At 43.1% G+C, this 23,091-nt stretch overlaps 1 protein-coding gene across 1 annotated transcript; it reads left to right on the top strand.

Annotated features, from left to right (window-relative positions):
* Window positions 1–9,637: 9,637 nt before the first annotated feature.
* SH2D1A (SH2 domain containing 1A) lies at window positions 9,638–21,334 on the top strand (the record flags this gene model as incomplete). The annotated part of the gene is made up of 2 exons (XM_008949128.1): window positions 9,638–9,774; window positions 21,271–21,334. Coding segments are annotated over exons 1-2 (201 nt in total), but the record flags the coding sequence as incomplete, so codon positions are not given.
* Window positions 21,335–23,091: the final 1,757 nt, after the last annotated feature.

The raw sequence follows: 23,091 nt of genomic DNA, 5'->3' as shown, positions 1-23,091 counted from the left end.
GTTTTGCAAAATATGAGGAAATCCTGGAAATGTTGTGAAAAAAAAATTACAATGCTATAAATCTGCCAGGAATATTCTGCTGCCTATTAGAACTGATGAGTGAAAATATTGCAGGAAGAATAGTAAAGAAGAAGTTTCGACAGCACAAAAAGGCAAGTACTTTATGAAATATTGAAGTAAAAACTAATTAAATTAAAATCAGAATTGTATTTTGCTTTAAAATTTGCTCTACAATGTCTTGGTGGGAGGAAAACCCTTTGTATTTGATGAAGAGCTCTCTGAGGTAAGAAGAAATTTCAGGCAGGAGATTTTCTCTTGTTTTAGCTGTCAAATGAGCAGGAAATTGAATTAAAACTCCTACATTTAGCAACAAAAGGATAACGTGCCTGTGACGGTTTGCGTGGCAAAGGGCTGGCACCATTTCTTCCCTGGGCACCAGTGTGGTCCCTGACTGTGCCATTGCCACTGCAATGCTCCTGCCCCAAGGGCTGGGGTCTCTCTGACAGGCTGGAGACTCTCCTGAAGGTTGAGATGTCTCCTGAGGGCTGAGGTCTCTGTGGTGGGCAGATCACTGCAACCTGGTGCCTGAAAATGTTCCTGAGCACATTCCTTCTGTAATCAAAGCCATAATGTGTTTTTTGGACAGCCCTGAGTGTGCTTATGAATAGTTCATAGTAAAAGCTTCCATGGAGAATACAAAAAGCAATTAGATCTTAATGGACCAATGTTTACATTTTTTGAACTACAGGTTGGAAAGCCTGAGTGCAAATTGTTCAGACACAGCTAACGTTTTTGCTGTAAGGGGATTTGGGATAAGCACTGGGCAAAAAATATATCTAGCTGATCTAGTCTCTCATTTTTTCATACCTGTTTTCCTTGTGCCACTAGAAGTGAGGGTTTTCAGTTATATTTTAAAGGACATTTCCCTCAGAAAAAGGACCATTGACACCCACAGATATGAGGGCCCATATATGGTCCTGGTCTCATCCAGGCAGGGAGGCTGGGATAAGGATGCTGTCCCCAAACACCGTCAGGGTGCTTGGATGCTGTCCCCGTGGGAGCCATACATGACTACATACAAATAGAACAAAACTCATGTGTGAAGTACTTTATAGTTGGTTTCTAGGAGCCAGTCACACAGGAACTGGGGATTGGGACCTACCTCATGCAGATCTCTTGGCAACCTGTCATACACCAGGGAGGCTGACATCTTTTGTGCCTTAAGCTTTTTCCTGCTTCCCACTGGCCATTGCCACCTCAACTTGGGTGTATAACTCATGGGCCAAGAGACCTCCCAGCCTTGCAGACACTTTGTCTTGGTTCCTGAGACATTTTTATTTATCTTAAAATAGAGTAGCAAGCTACCACATGCAGTCTTTCTCATCTTGTCTTTCTAGCTCACCTTGACTGTGACATGGAGTGTTCAGTCACGCTTGGCACATAGCTTCCTAACCAACAAGGCTGCCCAGGCGTGCCAGCCAAGGGGAAATGGTTCTCTGCAGGCACTGGTGTGAGAGTGGTGGCTTTCAGAGGGTGCCCATCTGGTATGGATTGAAAGCAGTGACCTAGAGTTATGTGGATCTTCTGCATCACCCAGACTTCATCTGCTTAGCTTCTAACCTTTGAGAAACCAACATCTGCCTTAGGGAATGGCCTTAAATGCATAGAGCCATGGCAGTGGGATGGGGAGTAAGAGCCTCTCTGGGCACGTAAATGTTGTTGTCTTGGCCAACTCGGTATCGCTTGCTCTTTTCTCTCACTGTATTTGATTTAATCTGCAATCAATAGTGGAATGAAAAGGACGTGGGTTTAGTCCACCCACAGATTTTCACTGTACTGCTTGGAGCTGCCAGACCTGCAGGGCTCTGCTGCTGTGTGCTACGCTCCGTGCAGAGCGGGAAGGGTTTAACCAGAAACGGGGTAGTCCTTGCCCAAGGCTTGCTGCTCTCCAAAAACACACGCTTCCTGTTGTCTGCCGAGAGAAGTTTCACCTGCTCTCGCTACGAGCAGGACAGCTCTGCTCTTGGTTTCAGTCAGAACAGGATCAGAACCACTAATCATCTTGTTATCAGTGTGGTGCGTGGTCTGATGGTACAGCCTGGCCTTGAGTTCAGTGCAAGTTTTCTTTCCTGGGCTGGAGCAAAGTAACTCCTGCAGTCTTTCACCTGTAGGAGAAGATAAAGTGTAATGAGGACATTTTCCAGGATGTGCTAGGGAAAAAAAAAAGAAGAAATTTAATACACACATATATTTAAAAGTACATAAGCACAACATATGCATTGTGTATACATGCACATCTTCAATTCTGGGTTTTGGGTTATTTTTTAGGACAGAAATGTAATTTTTCTTGTTGCTGAAGGCTGTGATGTAGGCCAGGAAAGCAATCTGTGCCCAAAATAGTAAGGCAAAACTTTCAAAGAACAATTAGTATAATCAGAATAAAGCTTTTTGGCCTTACTGAGATGGTGTCTGTTTTGCTGGCAGCAAATGCAATGAGCATGCAGTGAAGTCCACTGCCAGCGTGCTCTCTGTAGAAAATACTCAGGGTGGACACATGTGTCTGTATTCCTCTGTCCTGAGACCAGTGTAACATCACCACAACAGATACTGAATGATTTATGAACTGAAAAAAAATCTCTCCTTAGTGCAACAAGGCAATACATGCAGGGCTGCACGGAGTTATTTGCTCTAATATTTAGTTTAAACGTGGATAACAAACCACGAAAATTAAAAGAAAAAAGAATGTGTTTATTTTCCCTTCGTGCTGTTATAGGTAGACACATGACTGGAATCTCAAAATATTAGAACGTGAAGCTAGACGCAGGAATGTGCACACAGCACGTTTTTATTCTGCCGTGAGCAATGTTTGCTTTTGGGTGAAGCAGTTTGTGCATCACCTCAGACTGATAGTAGAGGATGATGAGGTGAGCTCAGTCATAAAAGAAACCTGGATTATACAATAAACTGGTCCCGTTGGGATCAAATGGTACACACTGAACTCTGTGTTTATGAAACCTCAGCAGAGTGCAGTTTGCCTTACCCTGCAGTTGTGTACGGGGAAGGAGAGATGTTGTTAGAGAGCAGAGGCTTACGTGCATTGTCGGCACCTCGAGAAGGGGCTGAGCACTGCTGAAATAGATACCAGGCAAAATAAAAATGCACAGACAAGAAGGACTGGAGAAAACACATCACCCTGTGAATTTTCAGAGCTCAGCGAAGCCGGTTAGAAAAAAAAACAAAACAAAATACTTGAGAGGCAACTTGACTCCAGAGAATAAACACTTACACAGGGAAAAAATAATGGGTGCCCAAGGGCTTTTTAACTTAACGCTGAAAAGTGTAATGATATCCAGTGGATGGAATCTGGAGCCAGACAAATTCAAATTGGAAACATGACCTACATTTATAATAGTGAGTGTGATTAGCGATTGGAACAAAGTACCCACAAAGTGGCGGATTCTCTCCTCTTGATGGCTTCGAATCAAGACTAGATGCCTTTCAGGGAGATAAGCTTTAGTCAAAAATAGTTACACTTTAGTCAAACACATGTTACAGGGCTCAATATAGAGGTAATTGGGGAAATGTAATGGCCTGTGATATCCAGGAGGTCAGGCCAGATGGTATAATGATCCCTTCTGGCCTCAAACTCAATGAATCTCAGAATGAATATAAATGCCATCATCTGGATGTGCATTTGAAATAATTGCAGGCAGAGATTAGACACGCAATTGCATATGGTTCAGAATTGATAAACTTTCCTCCCCTCCAGAACAAAGGCCCTTATTTATGCCTAATTACATGGTGCTGTTGTAATTCAGATAAATATCTGTTAGGAACTCGGATGGGATGTCAGCAAATAAATTTTAACTACTGTGGCTCATGTGTTGTGTGGAAAACCAGTTTCTAAAGCTCATATTCAACTCCAGGCTTGCTTGCACAGGAATGTGGGCAGGAGGAGCTCCAGCATGGACATTTACTCTACCCTGAGAGTCTCGTTATATGATTGTGTCCTGTTGACTTTGAAGTTGATTCAGTTAAATCATAAAGACATGGAGGTCTTGTCCCCAAAGCAGCTGGATGCCTAATGCTTATGACTACTCATGCATTGCTGAATTTTGCAGGAAAGGGTTGTTGAAAGAGTAATAGCAGAAAATAAGAAGGTGCAAGCTTCGATGAGTAGTTTTGCTTACGCTGACATTATCACAAATAGAATCTCTGCTTCATAATGCACATGCACCTGCAAAACACTCAGCTGCTGCAATGCTTCTGGAGAAAGAGGTATGAAATATTAACCGGTAGAAGAAACCGCACTACAACACAGATAACTTTTAATATGAATTTCACCATATTCTGTAGCTTTCAATTTTAGTGTTATCTCACTCTCAAAGCCTTGAAAACAACTGCACAGGTAAGCAGTGAGACCGCACGGGGGAAACGGTACTGTCCAAGTTCAGCGAAACGGCGTCATTTATGGTACGTGGGTATTTACCTGTGCTCAGAAGGTGAGTGTTGAGGAGCATGAAGAGTTTCATTCATAAAGGTCCAAAATTTTTTGTATTCTCAGTCCTCTACAGACTCTACTCTGACCGATGGCACCAAATATTCAATTTCTGTGTGATGGGAAAGTTTATTTTCTCCAGTTCTGAGCACTGTACAAAAAATCCTCCCCGTAGCTAAGGTGCCACTTGAGGACTTGATATTCTGAGGTAAGGAGATTTTCCCTGGGCTGTATGTTTAATTCAAAGGGGGCAAAAGCCTGGCTGTGCAACCCCCCTCACAACTACCCAAACATTTGAGCTGTTCTGTGAGAGCCCAGTCTTACAGGATGGCCTTTCTCAAAGTCGGTGAGATCTGAATGATGCATGCATCCTGCAGGACAAGGCTGGAATCCACATCTGCAGCCAAACTTTTATTTATTATAGCCATCTTCTGTTTTCTTCCCCTTTTTTTCCCCAAGCAACATACATAGACTATCATGACTACCACAGAGGCTGTAGAACTATATGCTAATCTGTGAACTTCAAGCCAAAACTTCATTGAATTCTCCTTCTGTATTGATGCTCAGAACCTGAGGGCTAATTACACATTTGCTAGTTGGAGCCTGTTTTTTCCAACCTCTTTCATTTCAGCTCAAAAAGGAAAATGATAGTGGTGACCCTGCAGGTACTCTGTAGAATAAGTAACGCTTTACTGAATCTCAGCATTACTTTCTTATGTGAATAGTGAGTCTCTGGCTGTAGATACTATTCTGTACAGTTGTTCTGAATATTTTAGTAGATTACACTAAGAATGAAAGTGACACGAAATCATGAAAATCATATTTAAAGTTAGGGGCATTTTAATGTGGCATTTTGCCAGTTAAATATTTTTTTTCAAACATTGCAATAGCTGCTGATTTTAAAGCTGTTTTCTCAGTGCTTCTACAGCAAGGACATTTACAATAATACTGTTGTATCAGCAAAACTACCAATACAGGTATTTTAATTTTTATCTTGCTTTATAGCCCTTTATACAAGGCCCTCCTCTAACAGTTCTGCAGTAGCATTAATTTCAAGAGGGTTGTAAAGGTCATTCTTCTTTTCAGTCAAATAACAATATCAAAGCATTTTAATGATGCTTTTCCATTAGTGTTACAATATTCAGAATTGTTATAAAATTCAACAACGTATGAAAATGTCATCGCTAGGGATGACTGAAGCAGCTCATCTGAAAATGAAAATCAGCCCAAATCTTTGCAGGTGCTCAAAAAACTTAAGATAATTTCATTTTGTCTCCCCTACCTCTACTTCTCAGATACTTCTACAAGTTCCGGTGCCTGAAATATCATCATAATTGATTTTTCTAGACAAAGGAAGTGCTTAGAGCTAATTATCTAAATTTAAGTGCAGTGGCTGGTGCAGTGCCATGTGGGAAATTGTTAGCTAAAAGGGGAGATTAGTACAGAAATGGAAAAGTAAGAAAATGAGTAGTAAAAGGAGAAGATCAGTACTGAGAGAAGGTTGTAGAGCTTCCCAGGCATCAGTCTTAGGCTTGTTATTATTTGACATATTTTATTAATGATGATCCCTTAAAAAACAAGCGTGTGCTAATGGAATTTACCCATGGCATAAGGGAGGGAGGTACTGTCACTGCAGAGATGAATAAAGCTCTCATCTAGGAAGAACTGAGTGACCTTGAGGACCACGATAGAGTAAACTAGATGAAATCTGGAAGGATTTGAGTGCAAGTTCATGCATCTGGGTCTTGTTAACCAGGTTTCTACCATATCTGCATGCTCGCAGGTAAGGCAAGAATGAGGATGAGAAAGACATAGAACATGCAAAGCAAAATATTTTCACCAGGGAAATGAAACGCTGGATGAGGCACAAGTCAAAAATCAGCCAGGATAGTGCACGTGGTTCACAAATGATTCACTTCACCTCCAGAAAGCTACTGAAAAGGACAATTAGGGTGACCGTGGGAAGGGAGAGCTTTATATGAGGGAGGAGTTTGGTAAAATGAAGACTGAGAGGGGCTGCTATAAATACAGCACGGGCATAAGCTCCAGGAAGAGAAAACATCTATTTAAACTAAAGGACAACATTGGCACGAGAACAAATGAGTATAAATTGGTCATGAATAAATTTAGGATGGAAATTGGAAGCAGGTTTCCAAACAACAGAATAGCAATGTTCTGCAATTGCTTTCCAATGTGGAAACAACAACAACAACAAACCTCGAGCTACTTTTAAGATGGAGTATAATGAGTTTCTGAAAGGGATTATATGATGTGTTTGGCTAAGATAGCAGTGAAGAAGACTTGATGACCCAAGAGGTCTATGCAGGCCTATCTTTCTAAGCCTGTTTTTCGTGACCGAATATTTCAGAGCACTTTTGAGTGCTTCCATTCCTTCATGTATTTTTTAGATAAATTTTTAATAGTGTGCTGCAGGGACTGCTGGCTGGGCTGATTTAGGGAAGGCACACTACTATGGTGTCCAGAATATGCTGAATACTCTCCAAACAAAACAAAAGAAGTGTCCAGCATCCTACAGGACAAGGCTCGAGGCGCTTAAAGAAATCACTGTTTTTCAGAGGAAGGCAATGGGGACTAAGTCCAACCAGGAGCAGCATCCCCTTGAGGCTTGGCTCTCTGGTGTTTCTCCTACACTTTTGAGCCTGCTCCTCTGTTTTGCAGTTTGCCTTCTGATCCCCACTGCACATCTGCAGCAGTATGGAATAGGATGGCAAAGAACCCTTTAGATGCATAAGATTGAATGGATCAAAAATGGAGCAGCTGGCGTGAGTCTGACTGGGTGCCAAGAGGGTAAATCTGTGGTCGAGGTGGTGTGTTTGGGAGAAGGGAGGCTTTCTCCACCCTCAGTGGTGTGGTGCAGAGCTGTGCTACCAGTGTCATGGTTCCTCTCTTCTCAGCCCAGGAAGCACCTGGGCTCTTTGGCTGGGTTTATCCTGCTTGGTGCCTCAATGCTTCCTTAGTGAAACTTGTTCCAAAATCCAGCAGTTCCATTGCTTCTTAAAAGCTGTGCCTCCCTTAGTCAGTGCAGCCAGAAAAGGATTTGTATTGAAGCCTGGGTTTCAGGGTTCAGTAGCTGGAGTTTTATGGGTTCCTTGCCCCCAAAAGCGAAATTGGGTGTGCCTTTACAGTAATAGATACTGCTTCATGAAAGTGCGGGTTGTATGCAGGTTGGCCTGGTAGTGTGATGATTCCCTTACAGAATCATAGAACATTTGGGGTTGGAAAGGACCTTTAAGGGTCATCTAGTCCAATGCCCCTGCAGTGAGCAGGGACAGCTTCAACTAGAACAGGTTGCTCAGAGCCCCATCCAACCTGACCTGGGATGTTTCTAGGGATGGGGCATCTACCATCTCTTTGGGCAACCTGGGCCAGTGTCTCACCACCCTCATTGTAAAAAGTTTCTTCCTTTTTCTAAATGAAACCTACCCTCTTTTTGTTTTAAACCATCCCCCCTTGTCCTGTTGCAATAGGCCCTGCTAAAAAGACTGTCTCCATCTTTCTTACAGAAACCATCTCACAGTCAGAAGTTTCATACTTTTCTACCTATGCTTTGGTTGAAATCTGATGAGTGGGACAGTGAGATCTGCAGAACCGGATGATTCTGGTTGATTTTCCTCTCCAGCTAACTAGTACTTTTTCTGAAATCAACTATTAGGACTAAGAATAGGTTAAGAAAAGGGAAAGTTAGATGAAAGACCTTGTTGCCATCCCTAGAAATCACATTTGCAGAAGGTGGAAGCTCTACTTTTTTTGTGCAGATACTTTAACAACAAGTTTAAAAAACCAAGCAGGATAATTGAGTCCCCAGGTTTGCCTAAACAGGCTAGTGACCTTGGTGCAGTGCCCCATATGTGACCTACCCTGTGGCTCACTGGTCAGGGATACCTATTCCTCAAAAGAAAAAACTGAAACTAGTTGGAAAAATTTTCAAGTAAAAACTATGTTGAAAGTCTGAATTGAAGACATGCTGTGGAATGATCAAGAGGAAATATTTTGATTGATTGAAATTTTAGAGAAGCCCTTATTTTGGGTGGTTTTTAATGTAATTTTTGTTGCTGAAATGTGTGTATCTAGTAAGCTACTTTTTCACCCATCCTTAACTTCAACCAGGGGCCTCATGCCAGGGCTAAATCCAGCTCTGAGCTTGTTGCAGCCCAAACGGGATGGCCTGGTGGCCGTGGCTGCAGCTCAGGAAACATGCCCCTTTTTTCCATGGGTGGAAATATCTGTGGGGGTACAGAAGCAGATTTTCAGCTTGTCTGCAAACAGGCCCATTTGCAAGCATGTGGTGGGGGAGTTTTCAAGCGACAAGTGTACTGAGGAAATGTCTGTGACCACAGTGGGTGAGAGAAGTGGCTTTTTTCCAGGCTAGTGTCTGGATTTTGGCTGCCTGCTTACGCACCACATGAAGGTGACAGTGGCATCAGGAAGTATGGGAGGGGGTTGGCCTGTCTACAAGCAGAAAGAATGAGCACCCCAATATTAACAATGACTAAACACCACCAAAACCTATGAAAATAACCACTCATGAGGTAATCAGCCAGAACCCGGTGTCTGTGTAGGAGAGGCTGTAGCTGGTACCCACAGCCTGAGGTGAGTGACCTCATGAGGTGGGGACAGCAAGGCCATCTTGCTTCCTCTTCGCCCCTGGAGATTTTAAAAACAAGAGTTTAAAAAATAATCTCTGCTTTGTGGAGAGGCTTTGGGGTCTTGCTTCGCCCTTCCTTGCGTCCCCTTGGGTTAATGCCAGAGGAGACAAGCGCCTGGTGGTGGCCACCACACTCTTGGCCATTGTGGCCATCACGCACTTCACCGAGTCAAGTCTCTGCCGAGCGAGGAGCCACATGGACAAGGGTGGGCTGTGAAATGACACCTCTGCGAGCAAGCTGCGATGCCCTGAGGATGTGACAGCCTACAAAAAAGGACAAAGGGGAAAAAAAAAGGCAGAAAAAAGCTGCGCTGGTTCCTCACTGTTCCCTCAGCGCCGTCTCAGCCCGTGCGGAGGCTTCTGAGGTGTGAACACATCCTGTTTACAGCTGCCAGCGGGGAGGAGAAGTGGAGGGGAGCACAGGGCCGAGGAGCAGTCGGAGGCAGCGCCCTGCAGCCCGAGGAGGCCCCGGCATGGACGCGCTGCCCATCTACCACGGGGGCATCACCCGTGAGGCTGGGGAGAGGCTGCTGCTGGCGGCGGGCACCGACGGCAGCTACCTGCTGCGGGACAGCGAGAGCATCCCGGGAGCCTACTGCCTCTGCGTGCTGTGAGTGCGGCCACGGCCCCGCGAGGGCAGCGGGGCTGGCAGTCGGGCCCTGGGGAGGGTTGGTCGGGTGGGACCTGCTGCCCAACCTTTGCATCCGTGGGATGAGGTGTTCCCATACAGCAGCGACAAAATATGTTCTCATACTAATATTTGCAGACACGTGTGAGACTTCCTTCACCTTGACTTAAGGCAGAGGAGTGCATAAGGAGTGTGGGGTCCCTTGTAGAGTCAAGGGGAACAGGTTTCACCTTGCAAAGCCCATACTTCCTACGGGCATAAAACAAGCAGAGAGAGCAGGCCTGGAGCACGTAGGAAGGACGAGTCAGGTGCCATGGAGAGGAGCTGGGCAACTTGCCTCGAGATGGCACGGGCTGCTTCTTTGTGCTGGATAAACCTCTTGCTTTCTGCCCACCACTTTCTGCTTCTCCAATGCACTCCATGTGCTTGGCAACTTCCCCAGCATGACCTGTCATCGGGAAGGGCAGCGTGGATTGCTGTCATCAGAACATGCCTTTGCCTCAATATGCTCTTGGTCAGGTTGTGTGTCTCACAAGCCCTTGGGCTTGGGAATGAAATTAAATACTGAAGGGTAATGAACTAAGTGTTAATTTTTCACCATATAGAGAGAAAGAGGAAAGATCTGATGGGATGGTCTCTCAGAAAGAGGGTAGAGAGGTTTCCCTGTGGGATTTTGTAGTCATAGGATCTTGTTTTAAAGAGGCAATTTAATTGCTTTACATTTGTCAAAAGCGGAAGTCTCAGAAGCCCTGAGATATCTCTGTACAATGCAGTACCACTGCCTCTGAAGAACAAAGGTGTGTTTGCACAGCTAAACAGACACTCGTGCCTTACTTCAGTACAAGAAGGAATACAAGAGAAAACTCTTTAAAGGTCAGCAAGAAATTAGCTAACAGAGGGCACTTAGGTACCTGGCAAAAAAAAAAAAAAAAGAGAAGAAGGAGAGGAAGAGTCCTAAGTCAGGTTTTCCCCAAATGTCTTGAATACGTTTCCAGCAATAATGCAATTAAACTCTGGGTGTGCATTATTATTCTTCTGTTGTGGACCGGTAAATGGAGGCATCCAAGAAGTTTATAAACAATCCAGAGATACACAACATTCTTTTCAGGGAAGATCTTTGTGGCAGAAGATGTATTTTTTTCTTCTTTCGTGGAATCAGAAGATGAACCAAGATAGCTGCTACTGCTAAAAAATACCTTAACAGCTAACTGAAAAATGGGAAATAAGAAGCATCTTGAGTTAAATGAAAATGGAATAGACATAGTAAGAAGTAAGGAGTGCTATGATTCCTGTGATGGCGATAGGCAATAATAGCAGAATCTCTTTTCAATAACCACCAGAGGAAATGGTGATCTATCTCCTTAACACTCTGAAGTCATTCAGTGCAGGTAAAACACCAAGGCATGAGAGAAAGGGTCAGGCAGAATGTTACAATGCTGAATAAAATAGAGAATCCTGAAATTAGTCCACCATTAGTCTAAATCAGGGAGTAGGTAGGTAATAAGGTCTTTCATCTCCACACAATCAGTTGGGATTTTTTGCTATATTAGTGGTAATTTACATCCTTTGGAAGAAATTTCATGAATGAGATAAAATGAAAAATGAAAATAGGAAGAACAGAAAAGACTGCTGACTATGAAGCTCTGCAATCTTTGGAGGAAAAGAAAAGAGTCTTCAGTAAGATACAGAACCCTACTTGATTGTTTCTGGAAATTATGGGCCACTCGTGTCTTTATGTTCTATTGCATTCAAACATATGTGTGATGAGCAAAGGGGTAGAAGCAAAAAATACTCCTGGTGAATGTTACACAGGCTTCTTATACAACATGGATCCTCAATACATTTTTGTAAGAGAAATTTTCAACAGCATCTTGGATAAATCCAGATAAAAAAGTTAAATGAAAAATGTTATGATGAGTGTGACTTGATGTAGATAGAAAGGTAGCTGAAAACAGCTAGAGCCAAGACTTGCTTTCAATACTCCTCAACATTCCAGTTCAGAGCATTATGTAAGAAATAGCAGCAGCAGTAAACAAATTATCACACAATAACTTTGGAGGCAGTTATCATAAAGATACCTGGAAATAGTCTCACACTGAGGAAAGCAATGGCAGTTTAAAGAAATGTGGGCTATAAACTAGAGAAGGGCTTCGACAGGCAGAAGCTCACCAAAGCAGAGCACTTTAGTGAGGAGGCTGGAGGAGCAGGTAGGGAACGCATGAGATATGTAGATGTGTGTTCAGTGGAGGATGCTAAGCCTGGCTTTGGCAAAATTAACCAATAGACCAAACTGCCCCCCAGATTTCACCCTGAACATCATGCACAGAGATGAGAGAGGTGTCAAGCACGTATGGGCGTGGGAGCTTTGGTAAAAACTGAGGGAAACATGCAGTTACAGTATTCATTGTTTAAGAAAAAGAAAAGAAAAGAAAAAGTAAGCACTTCTCTGCTTAAATACTTAAATACTTCTTTCTCAATGATTAATGGAAATTATTAGGAATAACACAGTTATCTGGAAATTTATCTTTTGATTCAGAATCCATGCTGAAGATCACGCTAGGGATACATAGATCTATCAAGGTTAGGCAAAACGTGTATTTACTGGAAGTATTTACATGATCTTTGAAACATGAGAAACAAAGCTGGACAGCCATTAAGTGTCTCACAGTAAGTACCAGAGCTAAATAAAAAAATTTACATCTTTCAATGATAATTTCTAACAGAAGTGAAATAGTTTCTTACTGCCAGTGATGCATCTATTGCTCTTAGAATGAAAAATCAAAAAATAGTCCCATTTTCCAAAATCAAAACATGTTCAGTCTTTCTTCTTTCCTTTCTCCTTGCATTTCCCTGGAGAAGTAAAACAAAACAAACCTAAAGCTCCCCAGCTCCAAGCCCTCTTAGGGTTCTTTTTTTTTCATTTACCATGAGAGAAGAAGGAAGTTGTCAAAATTAAAAGGCACAGTTCCAAGGAAGAGAGAAGAAAAAACTATTCTAAAAAAATGATTAAACAAACACTTGGATGACAATACTGTCATCAGCTTGAACTCACAAAAGCATCCACTCTGCACTTCCAGCCCCAGCAAGAGTAATTGGTAAGTCCTGAGATTGCCACTGCATCTCTTAGGCACAAACAACATCTCCTTTTCCCAAGAAACGGACTAAATTTTTTAATGCCCCCATCTCCCCCCCACCCCTCCCTGCCTGGGCACCCTCAAAAAGCTCTAACATATTTTGGCAGTCTTTAAACCTCTTCAGGCACGCAGTAAGGGCAGCAGTGCTCATGGTCATTCACCTTTTGCCTTTCCAATTAAAAAGTGGAGCCCTGACCTTTAAAAAGGGGAAGAGTAAAAGACTTCATGAATCCCTTGTGACTGACACAGATTTTACAGGGCAAGCATAAAAGAGACAGGTAGTGGCATAAAACCTGACCTGCAGAGATGGGTAACTGCGGCAGAAAGGCTCCTGTTGGAGTGTCTGGCTAGAGAACTGCTTTGTCTCTACTGAAGTATTGCTTCATCTTCCTTGAATGCCACTTTCTGCTGGCCACCCAAAGTGCCAGTGTGCACGTGGGGTGCCTGCAAGCCTTCAAAGAGAGAATGTTTTTTTGGTGTGGCTGTGGCAAAGCACAAAGGACTCACTTTCATAAATGTTTTAAGACCACAGTTAAAATGTGCATGGAAGAAGAGAAAGGTTTTGATTCACCCCCTGGGGCTCTTACAAACAGAGGTGCTGCCTGAAGAGTTTGGCAAATTTTTTTAATACCAGATGCTCCCCAGATCTTCATTGTCTGAATACCATTGTTAAATTGATAGTAGGTACTTTGAGGGTGTTGTTCATCCTGTTCTGAGTATGTCAACAGAGGAGCACAATATTTTCTTGGAAGTTTTTTTAGGTTTGCATTGAAAAGCAAGAAGATTTTTGCTGTTCCTGAAAACTAGAAGTAATGCACATGCTTTAAAAAATGCACACGTTTTACCTGTAAACTTGTTAGACACTACATGCAGTACACCAGGGGTTTAGTAGCAAAATCTGATTGTTCCAGGGAGCTTTCTTTACTGGCCTGGTTTCCTCTTTGCTCAGTACTCCATTTGACATTTTTAGCACCCTCAGAAATCCTCTGTGCACATGGCTCCTAATGAAGTCAATGGGGGACACAGGCCACATGAACGGTGGCTGGTTTGGGAAACAACCTCTTAAAATGCACCTGAAAAGTGCATAAATAAAACACCCAAGAGTGCCAAAAGCACCACTTACCTTTACAGATGTAAAGCACACATGCAGAAACAAGCAGCTCCTGCCTGAATTGGCAAAGAGAAAGCATTTTTAGTTTGGCTCTTAAAATTCACATACTTGAAAATACTTTGAAAGTTAGTAGCTGTTTCATACCTGTAATTAAGCTAAACATGACATACTTGTCAAACTGTATTTTCAGATTATTTGTTTGAAACCAGTCATTTGTGTCCTCTGCCGCATCCAGATCGTGGAGAATAATCAAAAGCTGGAATAGGAAGCTGTTGAAAGCTCTTGAAGCAACAGTAATGGCAAGAGGGACAGGCTGCAGTGCTATCTATCTGATTTTACATGTGCTATTTTTTCTGTCCCTGTAACCACAGTGCACAAGTTCAGCCAACGTGCTGAAACTTTCTGATGCAAGATGTATCAGAAAGTGTAATACAGGATCACGAGCCACCTTCAGCTGAGAATTTCTTTTGTTTCCCATGTAATATATTTGAGAGAAATGGCAGCATAATTGCATTTATTATAGCACTACACACAATAATCATCATCATCGAAAATGTAATTTGGAACAAAAGCTTCTCTCTGACGAGGAGCCCCTCAATTCATGGTTGCTGCTGTAAATATCACAGCCTATTTTCAGCTTTGGAAAAAAAGTCTTCTACAGCACAATGGTAAATTCTACCGAGGTGCGTATTTCAGCTCCTAGCTAATCAGCAGGAGCTTTGTCTTTGCTGAGAATAACTTGGCTAATGGCCTTCAGATATTTGGCTTTAACTGGAAAGAGTTCAGAAAGGTAGGCAGCCTGAATGATGGGTAAATACTATGCTAACGAGGCTGTAAGTGACAGAACAGGTACAATCACTAGATAACAGAGCCTAGATTAGCTCTACTCTGGTTTTGTAGGCTTGAGTTTGGAGGATTTAGTTGGAACAGTGATTTCAAGTTCAGAGATTTTATGCTGAGGTCGTGCCTAGCTTGCCCTGAGAGACCCAGGAAATCTGAAAATGAGCTACACTGGATTACTCCCAAACCAACCTAGAACTGTTTCCTAACATTTGCAGGGCTACTGACAGCGTTTAATCTACTGCAATTATTGTGAGTTTTGCCTGAAGTGATGACAGAAATTTCACCAGACAACCTTATTTTATGTGATTTTGCTTTTGTGAGGCACTATTCTGGAGGACAGAGTAACTCGTGAAGTTTAGTTACTGGCCCACCATAGAGCGGCCCACCATTTCCTTCTATTTAGCAGCTCAGATTTGAATAAATGCTCATTTTATTTCCAAATTTGATGAAATTCCTCTCTGAGGCATTGCTTTTGGCTGGCATCACCTTCTACCAGACCAACATAAACCCTACATAGAAAGGCTACACGCTTACTGTTGAGGTAAATCAGCAGCACTTTAATTGATGGTTGAGAGTCTTCAGGGGGAGAGGGTGCTGGCAATCTTCCACAGAAATCTGTGCATGAATTCAGAGACATTTCACAAGATTTGACTTGGTCTTTCAAGCTTCTCTTCATTTCAGAAGAGAAAATCAAGATCATGCATTTGTTTTATCATGCTACAGCATTCTGGCAACTTAATGCTAATTACTGGTTCAGTATCATGGGTAAGTTTTTGCCACAAAAAGTGTTGGTAGGAGAATCAGTGGCAAGTGTAAACACAGGTTGGGGTGTATAGAGCGCTGCTGTGAGTACAGTAACTGTTGGGCTTTTCAGATGCTCTCAACACTGATTTAAACCATTTTATTCACTCTTGCTGACATAGAGCTTGTATCTGCACATCATCTCGATGTGAATGTTATTTCTTCAGCTTGGGTTAGCTGATGGGTGGTAATTGCTAAGTTGCTGTGCCTTGATTGTATGTCTGAGACCTAAATATGCAGGAACCAGGCTGCTTGTCAACCAGAAAATGTAAATTCCAGGACAGAGTGAGGAGCTGTGAGCTTGAATAGGATTTTCTCCTACATTAAATAATGACTTTTGGCCTTTCTGTGATTAATAAACCAAGCAGAAATATAACAATTAAAATGGCAAAAGAAAGACGTTTGAGTGGACGGCTGGATTGAGCATTATGGCATTTTGGCAGCTGTCACTTCTGTCACATGGGGGAGGTCATGCAGCTCAGGGGTGCCCTGGGCAGGGGAGACCTTGAGAAGCACATACATGGGGCATGCAGGCTCCCAGGCACTGCTGTGGATTCCCCTGATATCCCAAGTTTTGGCTCTGTGGTAGCCGTGTCCCACCTCCGCAGCCACTGTGGTGCTCAGGCCATCGCCCACATTCCTGGTCCAGGGTTGCCCCCTGGGGTGCTGCCTGGGACTGGTCCCTGTGACCAGGCGTCCAGGAGCTGACCTGCCACCTGCATCAGACACCTCTGGACAAGGCAGAAGTGGCTCTTGCTTCTGACCTTTCATGCTCAATATGTTGTCTGCTGTGTGCCATGGACCCTCCCCAGCTCTGGAAGTACTGAGGGCCCCATGAGCTCTCCTGCAGGACTCATCTCCATAGCATTGGTACTACTCTGGAGTACTAAGTGGTTTCTAAGCATTATCTCAGCTTGTGAGCTGAAGTTTGGTAAGTCCATTTCACAGGCGAGAACCTGCGACACACTGAGGCTCAGGTCTGTGGTGCCCTTTAGCTTTGGGTTCCCAAATTGAGGGGTGTGGGAACGGATTTTGAGACTACCCAGAGTTATTCTGTACAGCCTGCTGACTTTGCTTGCATTACTGAGGGCTCTTCCTTGTTTCCTACTATCTGAAGGCTGTTTTCTTGTTCCCTACAACTGCCTATACCCATCTTCTGTTCCTGGCATTTTCACCCCTCCAGCATTTTGTGCTGCTCACAGTTCAAGCCCCCTCATGCTTCACCTCTGTGTATCCCCTTCCTTAGTCTTACTGTCTCCCAGGGGTTTAGTTTTTGTTGCTGTTTCCTTGCCTAGCTTACATACTCATGGGTCCCCTTTTCTTTCCTTCCACAACTACCCTACCCAGGCCAAATAATCCTTCTAAGGTGCCCAATCTAAATTACTTTCTATTTTTTTTGCCCACTAATCCAGACCTACATTGCTCATGGCTTGAGGTCATGGACGCTGCTCAGCTGAGTGTCCACAGCACAGCCAGCCCAGGCATGGGCAGCTACAACTGCTGATGACCTTCAGAGAGTGCCTCTTACAGCCTAGACAGCCACCACCACTTTCTCTTGAGGACTGCAAGCAATATACATTTCTTCAACCTTTCTGCATTCTCCACCTAAGAAACAAAATTTCAGTCTGAAAGGCTGAAATGTGGCACAGTTAGAAGAAACTGAGTTTGGGCCATACCTGGTGCTCAGGAGCACTGTTAGTAGCCCACAGCATGGTGTGGTTCTTAAGCAGTATTGTACAGTGAAATTCCAAGATGAGGTCAGGATGCAAATATAGCAGGTAAGAAGAGCTGATTGACAAAAAAAAGACACCTATGGAAAAGGAAGATAGGGAGAGGAAGAAATTGATGTCCTTTATTGCTGACATGGCTTTCCCCTGTCTCTCTGCCTTTCTCCTTTCATATTTGTTCCATTTTGGACCCAGAAATGAATGCAAATTAGTCTAATAAAATTTCCCAGCTGAGATACAAAACATTTGGAAATGATTTTTAAAATATACCATGCAGCTGAAATGTCATGGTTAATTTTAATCTGCAGCATGCAGCTAATATCCTCTGGCCATTTCAGAGGTGCAGAAGATTGTAATTATTCACCTGTTAAAATAAATGCAGCTTTAACAAGTCTGATCACAGTTGAAAAGGAGGAGTGGAGAGGACAGGTAGACAGATGCTGTCTCAGTGTGTCATCTGTGAATGATGCCTTTGCAGCTCTTTGGGAGGAATTATCAAGCTGGAAGGAAAAAAGCCCATAATAAAAAGTGGACTGTTTCCTGTAATAGCAACTTTTTCGATATTTTTCCTTTGACAAAATTTTCCCAGCTTTGTAACACTGCAACACAAACAGTGCTCGTGCAGTGCCCAGCTGGTCTAACCTATCCTTTGTTATGGAGATGAAAAAATAAGTGAGATGACACAAAATTATCACCAGTGGTGACCGAAGCACTCCTTTGTAACTGCTATCCAATAGTGTCTGTACAGCAATGGCTGTTTGCTGCTTCCCCTCACCAGCATTTTGGCATTTTTTGCCTTTGATCAAAACTTTATAGGGCCTCATTCATCAGGCTGTTAATTCATGACTGATCCCACCCCTTGAGCTTCAGCTGCATGAAAGAGGAGTTTTGCAACTGTGAGGGAAGCTTATGGCCATCCTTGGGCCAGAAGAAGGGATGCAGGAACCTTTTGCTGGGTCTTTGGATGTTAAGAGCTAGTCCCCCTCCAGGACGTGCTGGTGCACCAGTGGTCACTGTAAGTGCTCTCTGAAGTCCTTCTCTCAGTGACATGTGGCCGTCTCTTGATTTTGTCCAGCGGATAGAGAGAGGGGTTCAGGTCACTGAGAGGTGGACTTGACCTACATCTCACCAAGTAATAGCTTCCAAGCATAAGCTGTGTGAGAAGCCTCAAGTGACTGCCACCATGCCCAGGACATGTGACGTTTGGGTTTTGGCTTTAGCTACAAGTACGGGAACATTGTGTCACACTGGGAGCTTTTTTTTCTGCTATTAATTGAGTAAAATGTAGAAAAGTGAGCTGCCCCCTCATAGTGGCCGGGGAATTTCTCATCTCCTGAACCCTAAGCTCAATCAAATGCACTTTTCCATCTGCTTTTACCTGGTGTTGCATGTTTTGCTGTTTGGAAGGTAATGTTCTATACCATCTCTATCTTAATTTTTGTATTTAATCTTTAAGAAAAACACCTTGATCTTCCTTCAGTCCACAGTGATCTCAGCTGGGAAGTTTAAATCATAAAACCCTTTCTCACAGGAGGCTGTGCCCATGTAGCAGTAGAGAGAAGTTTGCTCATCAAAATCATGTCACTCGCCCATGGAAGGTAAAAAGCACTTTGAAGTGGTAATGAAGGAAGTTCCTGCTGCTTAACAGAAGGCTTTGATAAGATCATATTCTTTGGGAGACTACTTATCAGAAGAGCTGTGATTCATTTTGTGGAAACAAAGATCCCAATGGAAAGCAGTTAGATGGGAAGATCTGGCTGTTCACCCTCCTAATGAAATGCAGCCTCCTTCCTTTGTGCACTGCCTTTGAAGAAGCAGGTGTGGTGGTCCTGGGCCATCTCCCATCTACATACTGGCTGTGTTTGCTGAGGGCTTCAGAACCAGCAGCTGATGACAATGTGTTTTTCAGCTTAAGCACAGTGAACTCCTTCAGGCTTTTCGGTCTTTCCACTTCTGGGGAAAAAAATGTACATTTGGTAGGGAAGTGGAGAACTCTGGCTTGTCCCTCACAAGGCTGTGATAGCAATGTCATTCTTCTCCCATCCCCCACGTTGTGCTCAAAGCGTCCCTGCCCCCAGATTCTTGTTCCTTCTCCTGTGTCTCATGGGTTTTTAATCTGAGCTACACTTTGTGCTTTCTCGGTTGAAGTATTTTACAGAGGGATTTTTTTTAAAAAATTCAGGATATGTGCCTATCTTATACCTTCTGCTCTGGCCCTGCATATTACTTTATCTGACCTCTATTTTTCAATTTGTCCAGCCTAGTAAACCCTTCTGGCAGCGTGCTGAAAGCCAGCAGATATTTCAGAGTCAGGGCAGCACCCCAGCCCCTCAACAACTTCAAGTCATGCAATCTCTCAGGTAGAGAAAGTGATGAAAGTAACAACAGGTGGTAGCTTTCCAGACAACTGACCCATTTTTAGGGAAAAAAAAAAAATCAGATTTTCAAGAGACTGAAGCAGTCGGAATGCTTTGGGACCACCAAGAACAAGCATTGATAAGCTGTACAGTGTATTATTAAAAATAGGAAGTAATAGTACACTATGCAAAAATCCTAGTTTCACTAGCCATATATTGGCTGGTGTGTCAACCTACAGCTGTGCAGGAAAGACTCTCATGATTTCTAAGAAGAGAAGACTAATGTGAACCTCAGCTACTCATGGAGGTTTTGAGAAAGGAGGTGATAGTATGAGGCTATCTAAGGGTCCTAGTGGGAGATGCTGAATTCCCTGAACAAATCACAACAGGCGTTTCTGTTCCCACTTTGTGGGGTTGGAGCAGTGTGACAGCTGTTAACAGCTTCCTGCTTGGGTAAATTATATCAGCCCCTGCTTTGCAAAGGTTGCTGTAATGGCTTTTTAACAAGAATTTATCCAGGAGCCATGACACGGAGCGTAAGTAATTGCAATCATATGGTATCTGTGTCACTGATGGTTTCTGCTATTTTGTAGTAACTACTCTAATACCATGTGTAATTGGAAAGAAAGGTAGTATTTTTTTTGCTTTCTTAAGAATAAGAACTGATGTTGAAATAGGGAATGGCTCTTAAAATCCTGCTGTGTATTCATGTAAATCTACATGGTATGAAATACAATCATTCTTATCTAATACTATCTAAACTAATGTTGTACCCATGAAACTACTATCAATTTTTTCTGCTTTTGAGTTAAATATTTTTAAATCACTATAATAATCTACCATATAAATCATTCACTGTTTTGGGTTTGAAAGAGAAGCAAGACTGACTCTGGACACGAGAGTGTCTTGTGTTATTCGTGTGTGACTTCTTATTCTTGAAAGACTCAAATTAGATTTAAAAATAAGGAAGCTTCTGCACTCCTATAAGTTTCCTTTATCAGTATGTGAGAAATAGGAATCTATGAGCAAGGCAAAGAGTAATTTACTTTGCTTTTGTGGGTCTAGCTTTCTAAACAAAGTACACTCATGTTATTGCTTCTGGGAACATCTGCATTTAAATCACAGTACAGGAATGCTATCTGCTGAGAATACACCTTCTCTTCTCCAGGGAAAGGATCCTGGTGTGTCTCAGGAACAGGAGGTCACTGAAACAAAAAAGGCAGGAATGAAAGCAATGTCTTTATGTAGAATAACTAAATATTGCTAAACTAGATCTGAGTCAGACCAGCTCCTCTCATCCAAAAGGAGCCCAGCAGGTTGAACACTGCTTCTGACCTCATATTTTTCATCTCCCTAGAATCTCTATGGGTGAATTTGTTTTTCAGGCAAGATTAGCAAAGGAACCACCTCCCACATAACAAAGTATACTTCTTGTGAAACCTGACAACGTTTCAATTTCTCAATGAGAAATGAGTAATTAATACCTGTTGATTTATTTTTCACAGGCATCAGGGTTACGTTTATACCTACAGAGTGTCCAAGACAGAAAGTGGATCCTGGAGTGCTGAGGTGTGTAATTCTCCTTTCTCTTCTGAAAATGCTACATCGTGTTTGAGGTCTGTATTGATTGAACGAAATATATTCAAATTATTCATGTTTCTGCATAGTCTGATTTTCATCAAAGGTAATCGATCTTGAGTGTGCCCATCACTAAGATGTCTTGGTGCCACCTCTGACAGACTTGAACTCATAAATTAATTCCCTGCTACATTTCAGCTGTTGCATAATGCAAGAGTGCATTATTTTGCATCATTTTAAATGGCAAAAAATGTTGTGTTTTTATAATTTGACAAGTGCAATCCGTTCTCTTCTATCCCACATGCTGTTAATGTTGGAATATTAAGGAAACTATTTTCAGTCTACAGTGTTTTAAAGTTAATTTATCTCCAGATTAATTCGTCATTGGTGCAAAATGTGTGTAGGGTAGCCACAGCTTGATACAAAAATATATTTTCACCCATCTGGTGAGAAACTGGTAATTCAAGTGTAGAATAACACCATTTGCAATGCAAACAACTATTTGCATAGATGGAGTTGGGATGCTAACCTGTATTTCTTTGATGAAGTTCTTGTTCTTTGGATGTGCTCTGTATTAATTAATAATTAGCTTTCTGTTTGCACATTAATGAACGCTGATTACAAATGTTAAATAACTTCTAGACTTACCTCACTGACTTTTAGGCAAAGCTTATCTGTGCTTCACAGCATAAGTGTCCCGAAGGCCCAGGACTCTCAGCACATCCTCTGCAGGGAAAGGTGCTAACTACAGGCCCCTGATACCAGCCCTTCCTTTAAGCAAACAGCAGTCGTTAAGTAAATGTTGCTAAGGCTGCATTGGCCTCAGCTGTTAGAAACAGCAGCTTAAATCCAATTTATCCCCATGAAATGTGCCTTCAAGGCCAAAACAAGCTCCAGCTGCAGCTGGTGCTTTCCTGCTTTTGCTTCCTTCCCTGGGGCTGGTCAGTCTCAGAGCAAGCTCAGGTCGCACCAATCTTTCAAGGACAAGGCAGGGAAATGAAACCAGTGCTGGTAAAATCCCAGACAACGTGAGGCCTCTAGCTGGTGCCAGCAAGGCAGGATTTAGCCCATGACTACTGGGTGGGAGCAGCATCCCTCTGGTGGGACTATGCTGGCAGGACCTGTGCTTGTCCTCCCCTGACTTTGGTGGGGAGGAGTTATTATGAGTCTGCCCTGAAGGATCTAACAGGAACACTGGATTTTTGATGAAAAGCAGGCACAGTTTTGTTTCACAGTGTTTGAAAAGATGCTGACGTAGAAAGACAGAAAAACTCCCACTTTTCATAAACAGGTAACATTTTGCTGCTGCCTTGGTACAACAGCTAGACAGGAGTAGTGAATGCTCTGAGAAAAGCTTGTAAAGACCCTGTGCCCGTGCCTGAATTTAGTGGTGTAAAGGACTCGTGACACTAGTAAGTGCCACGTAGCTCTCTAGATTGTTTTACTGGTATTTCCAGGCTGTGTCTCACTGGTAAACCCCAGGCTGGAGGTTAAATCGCTGGCTGCAATAAGTCAGGGTGAGAAGCTGTGGAAGCTCACTTGGCAATGTGCCTCCTAAGCACAGCAGGCTGGGGGCTTCCCCTGTAGTGACCGAGGAACCGTCCCTCCTCCAGCCCCACATCCCCCACTGCTGGAGGCCGCTGGGAGCGCGGGGATGTCCCGGGGAGGAGGGAGGAGAGCAGACCCACTCATTGACCCCTCTTGAGGTGGCCCATCGGGGGTCGCACGCAGGGCTGGGTCCCCCCGAG

This window comes from Merops nubicus, unplaced genomic scaffold (assembly GCF_000691845.1).
Source record: "Merops nubicus isolate BGI_N331 unplaced genomic scaffold, ASM69184v1 scaffold21971, whole genome shotgun sequence".
Classification (NCBI taxonomy): domain Eukaryota; kingdom Metazoa; phylum Chordata; class Aves; order Coraciiformes; family Meropidae; genus Merops; species Merops nubicus.
Note: the sequence above shows the minus strand (reverse complement) of the source record. Positions and strands in the feature narration are given on the sequence as shown.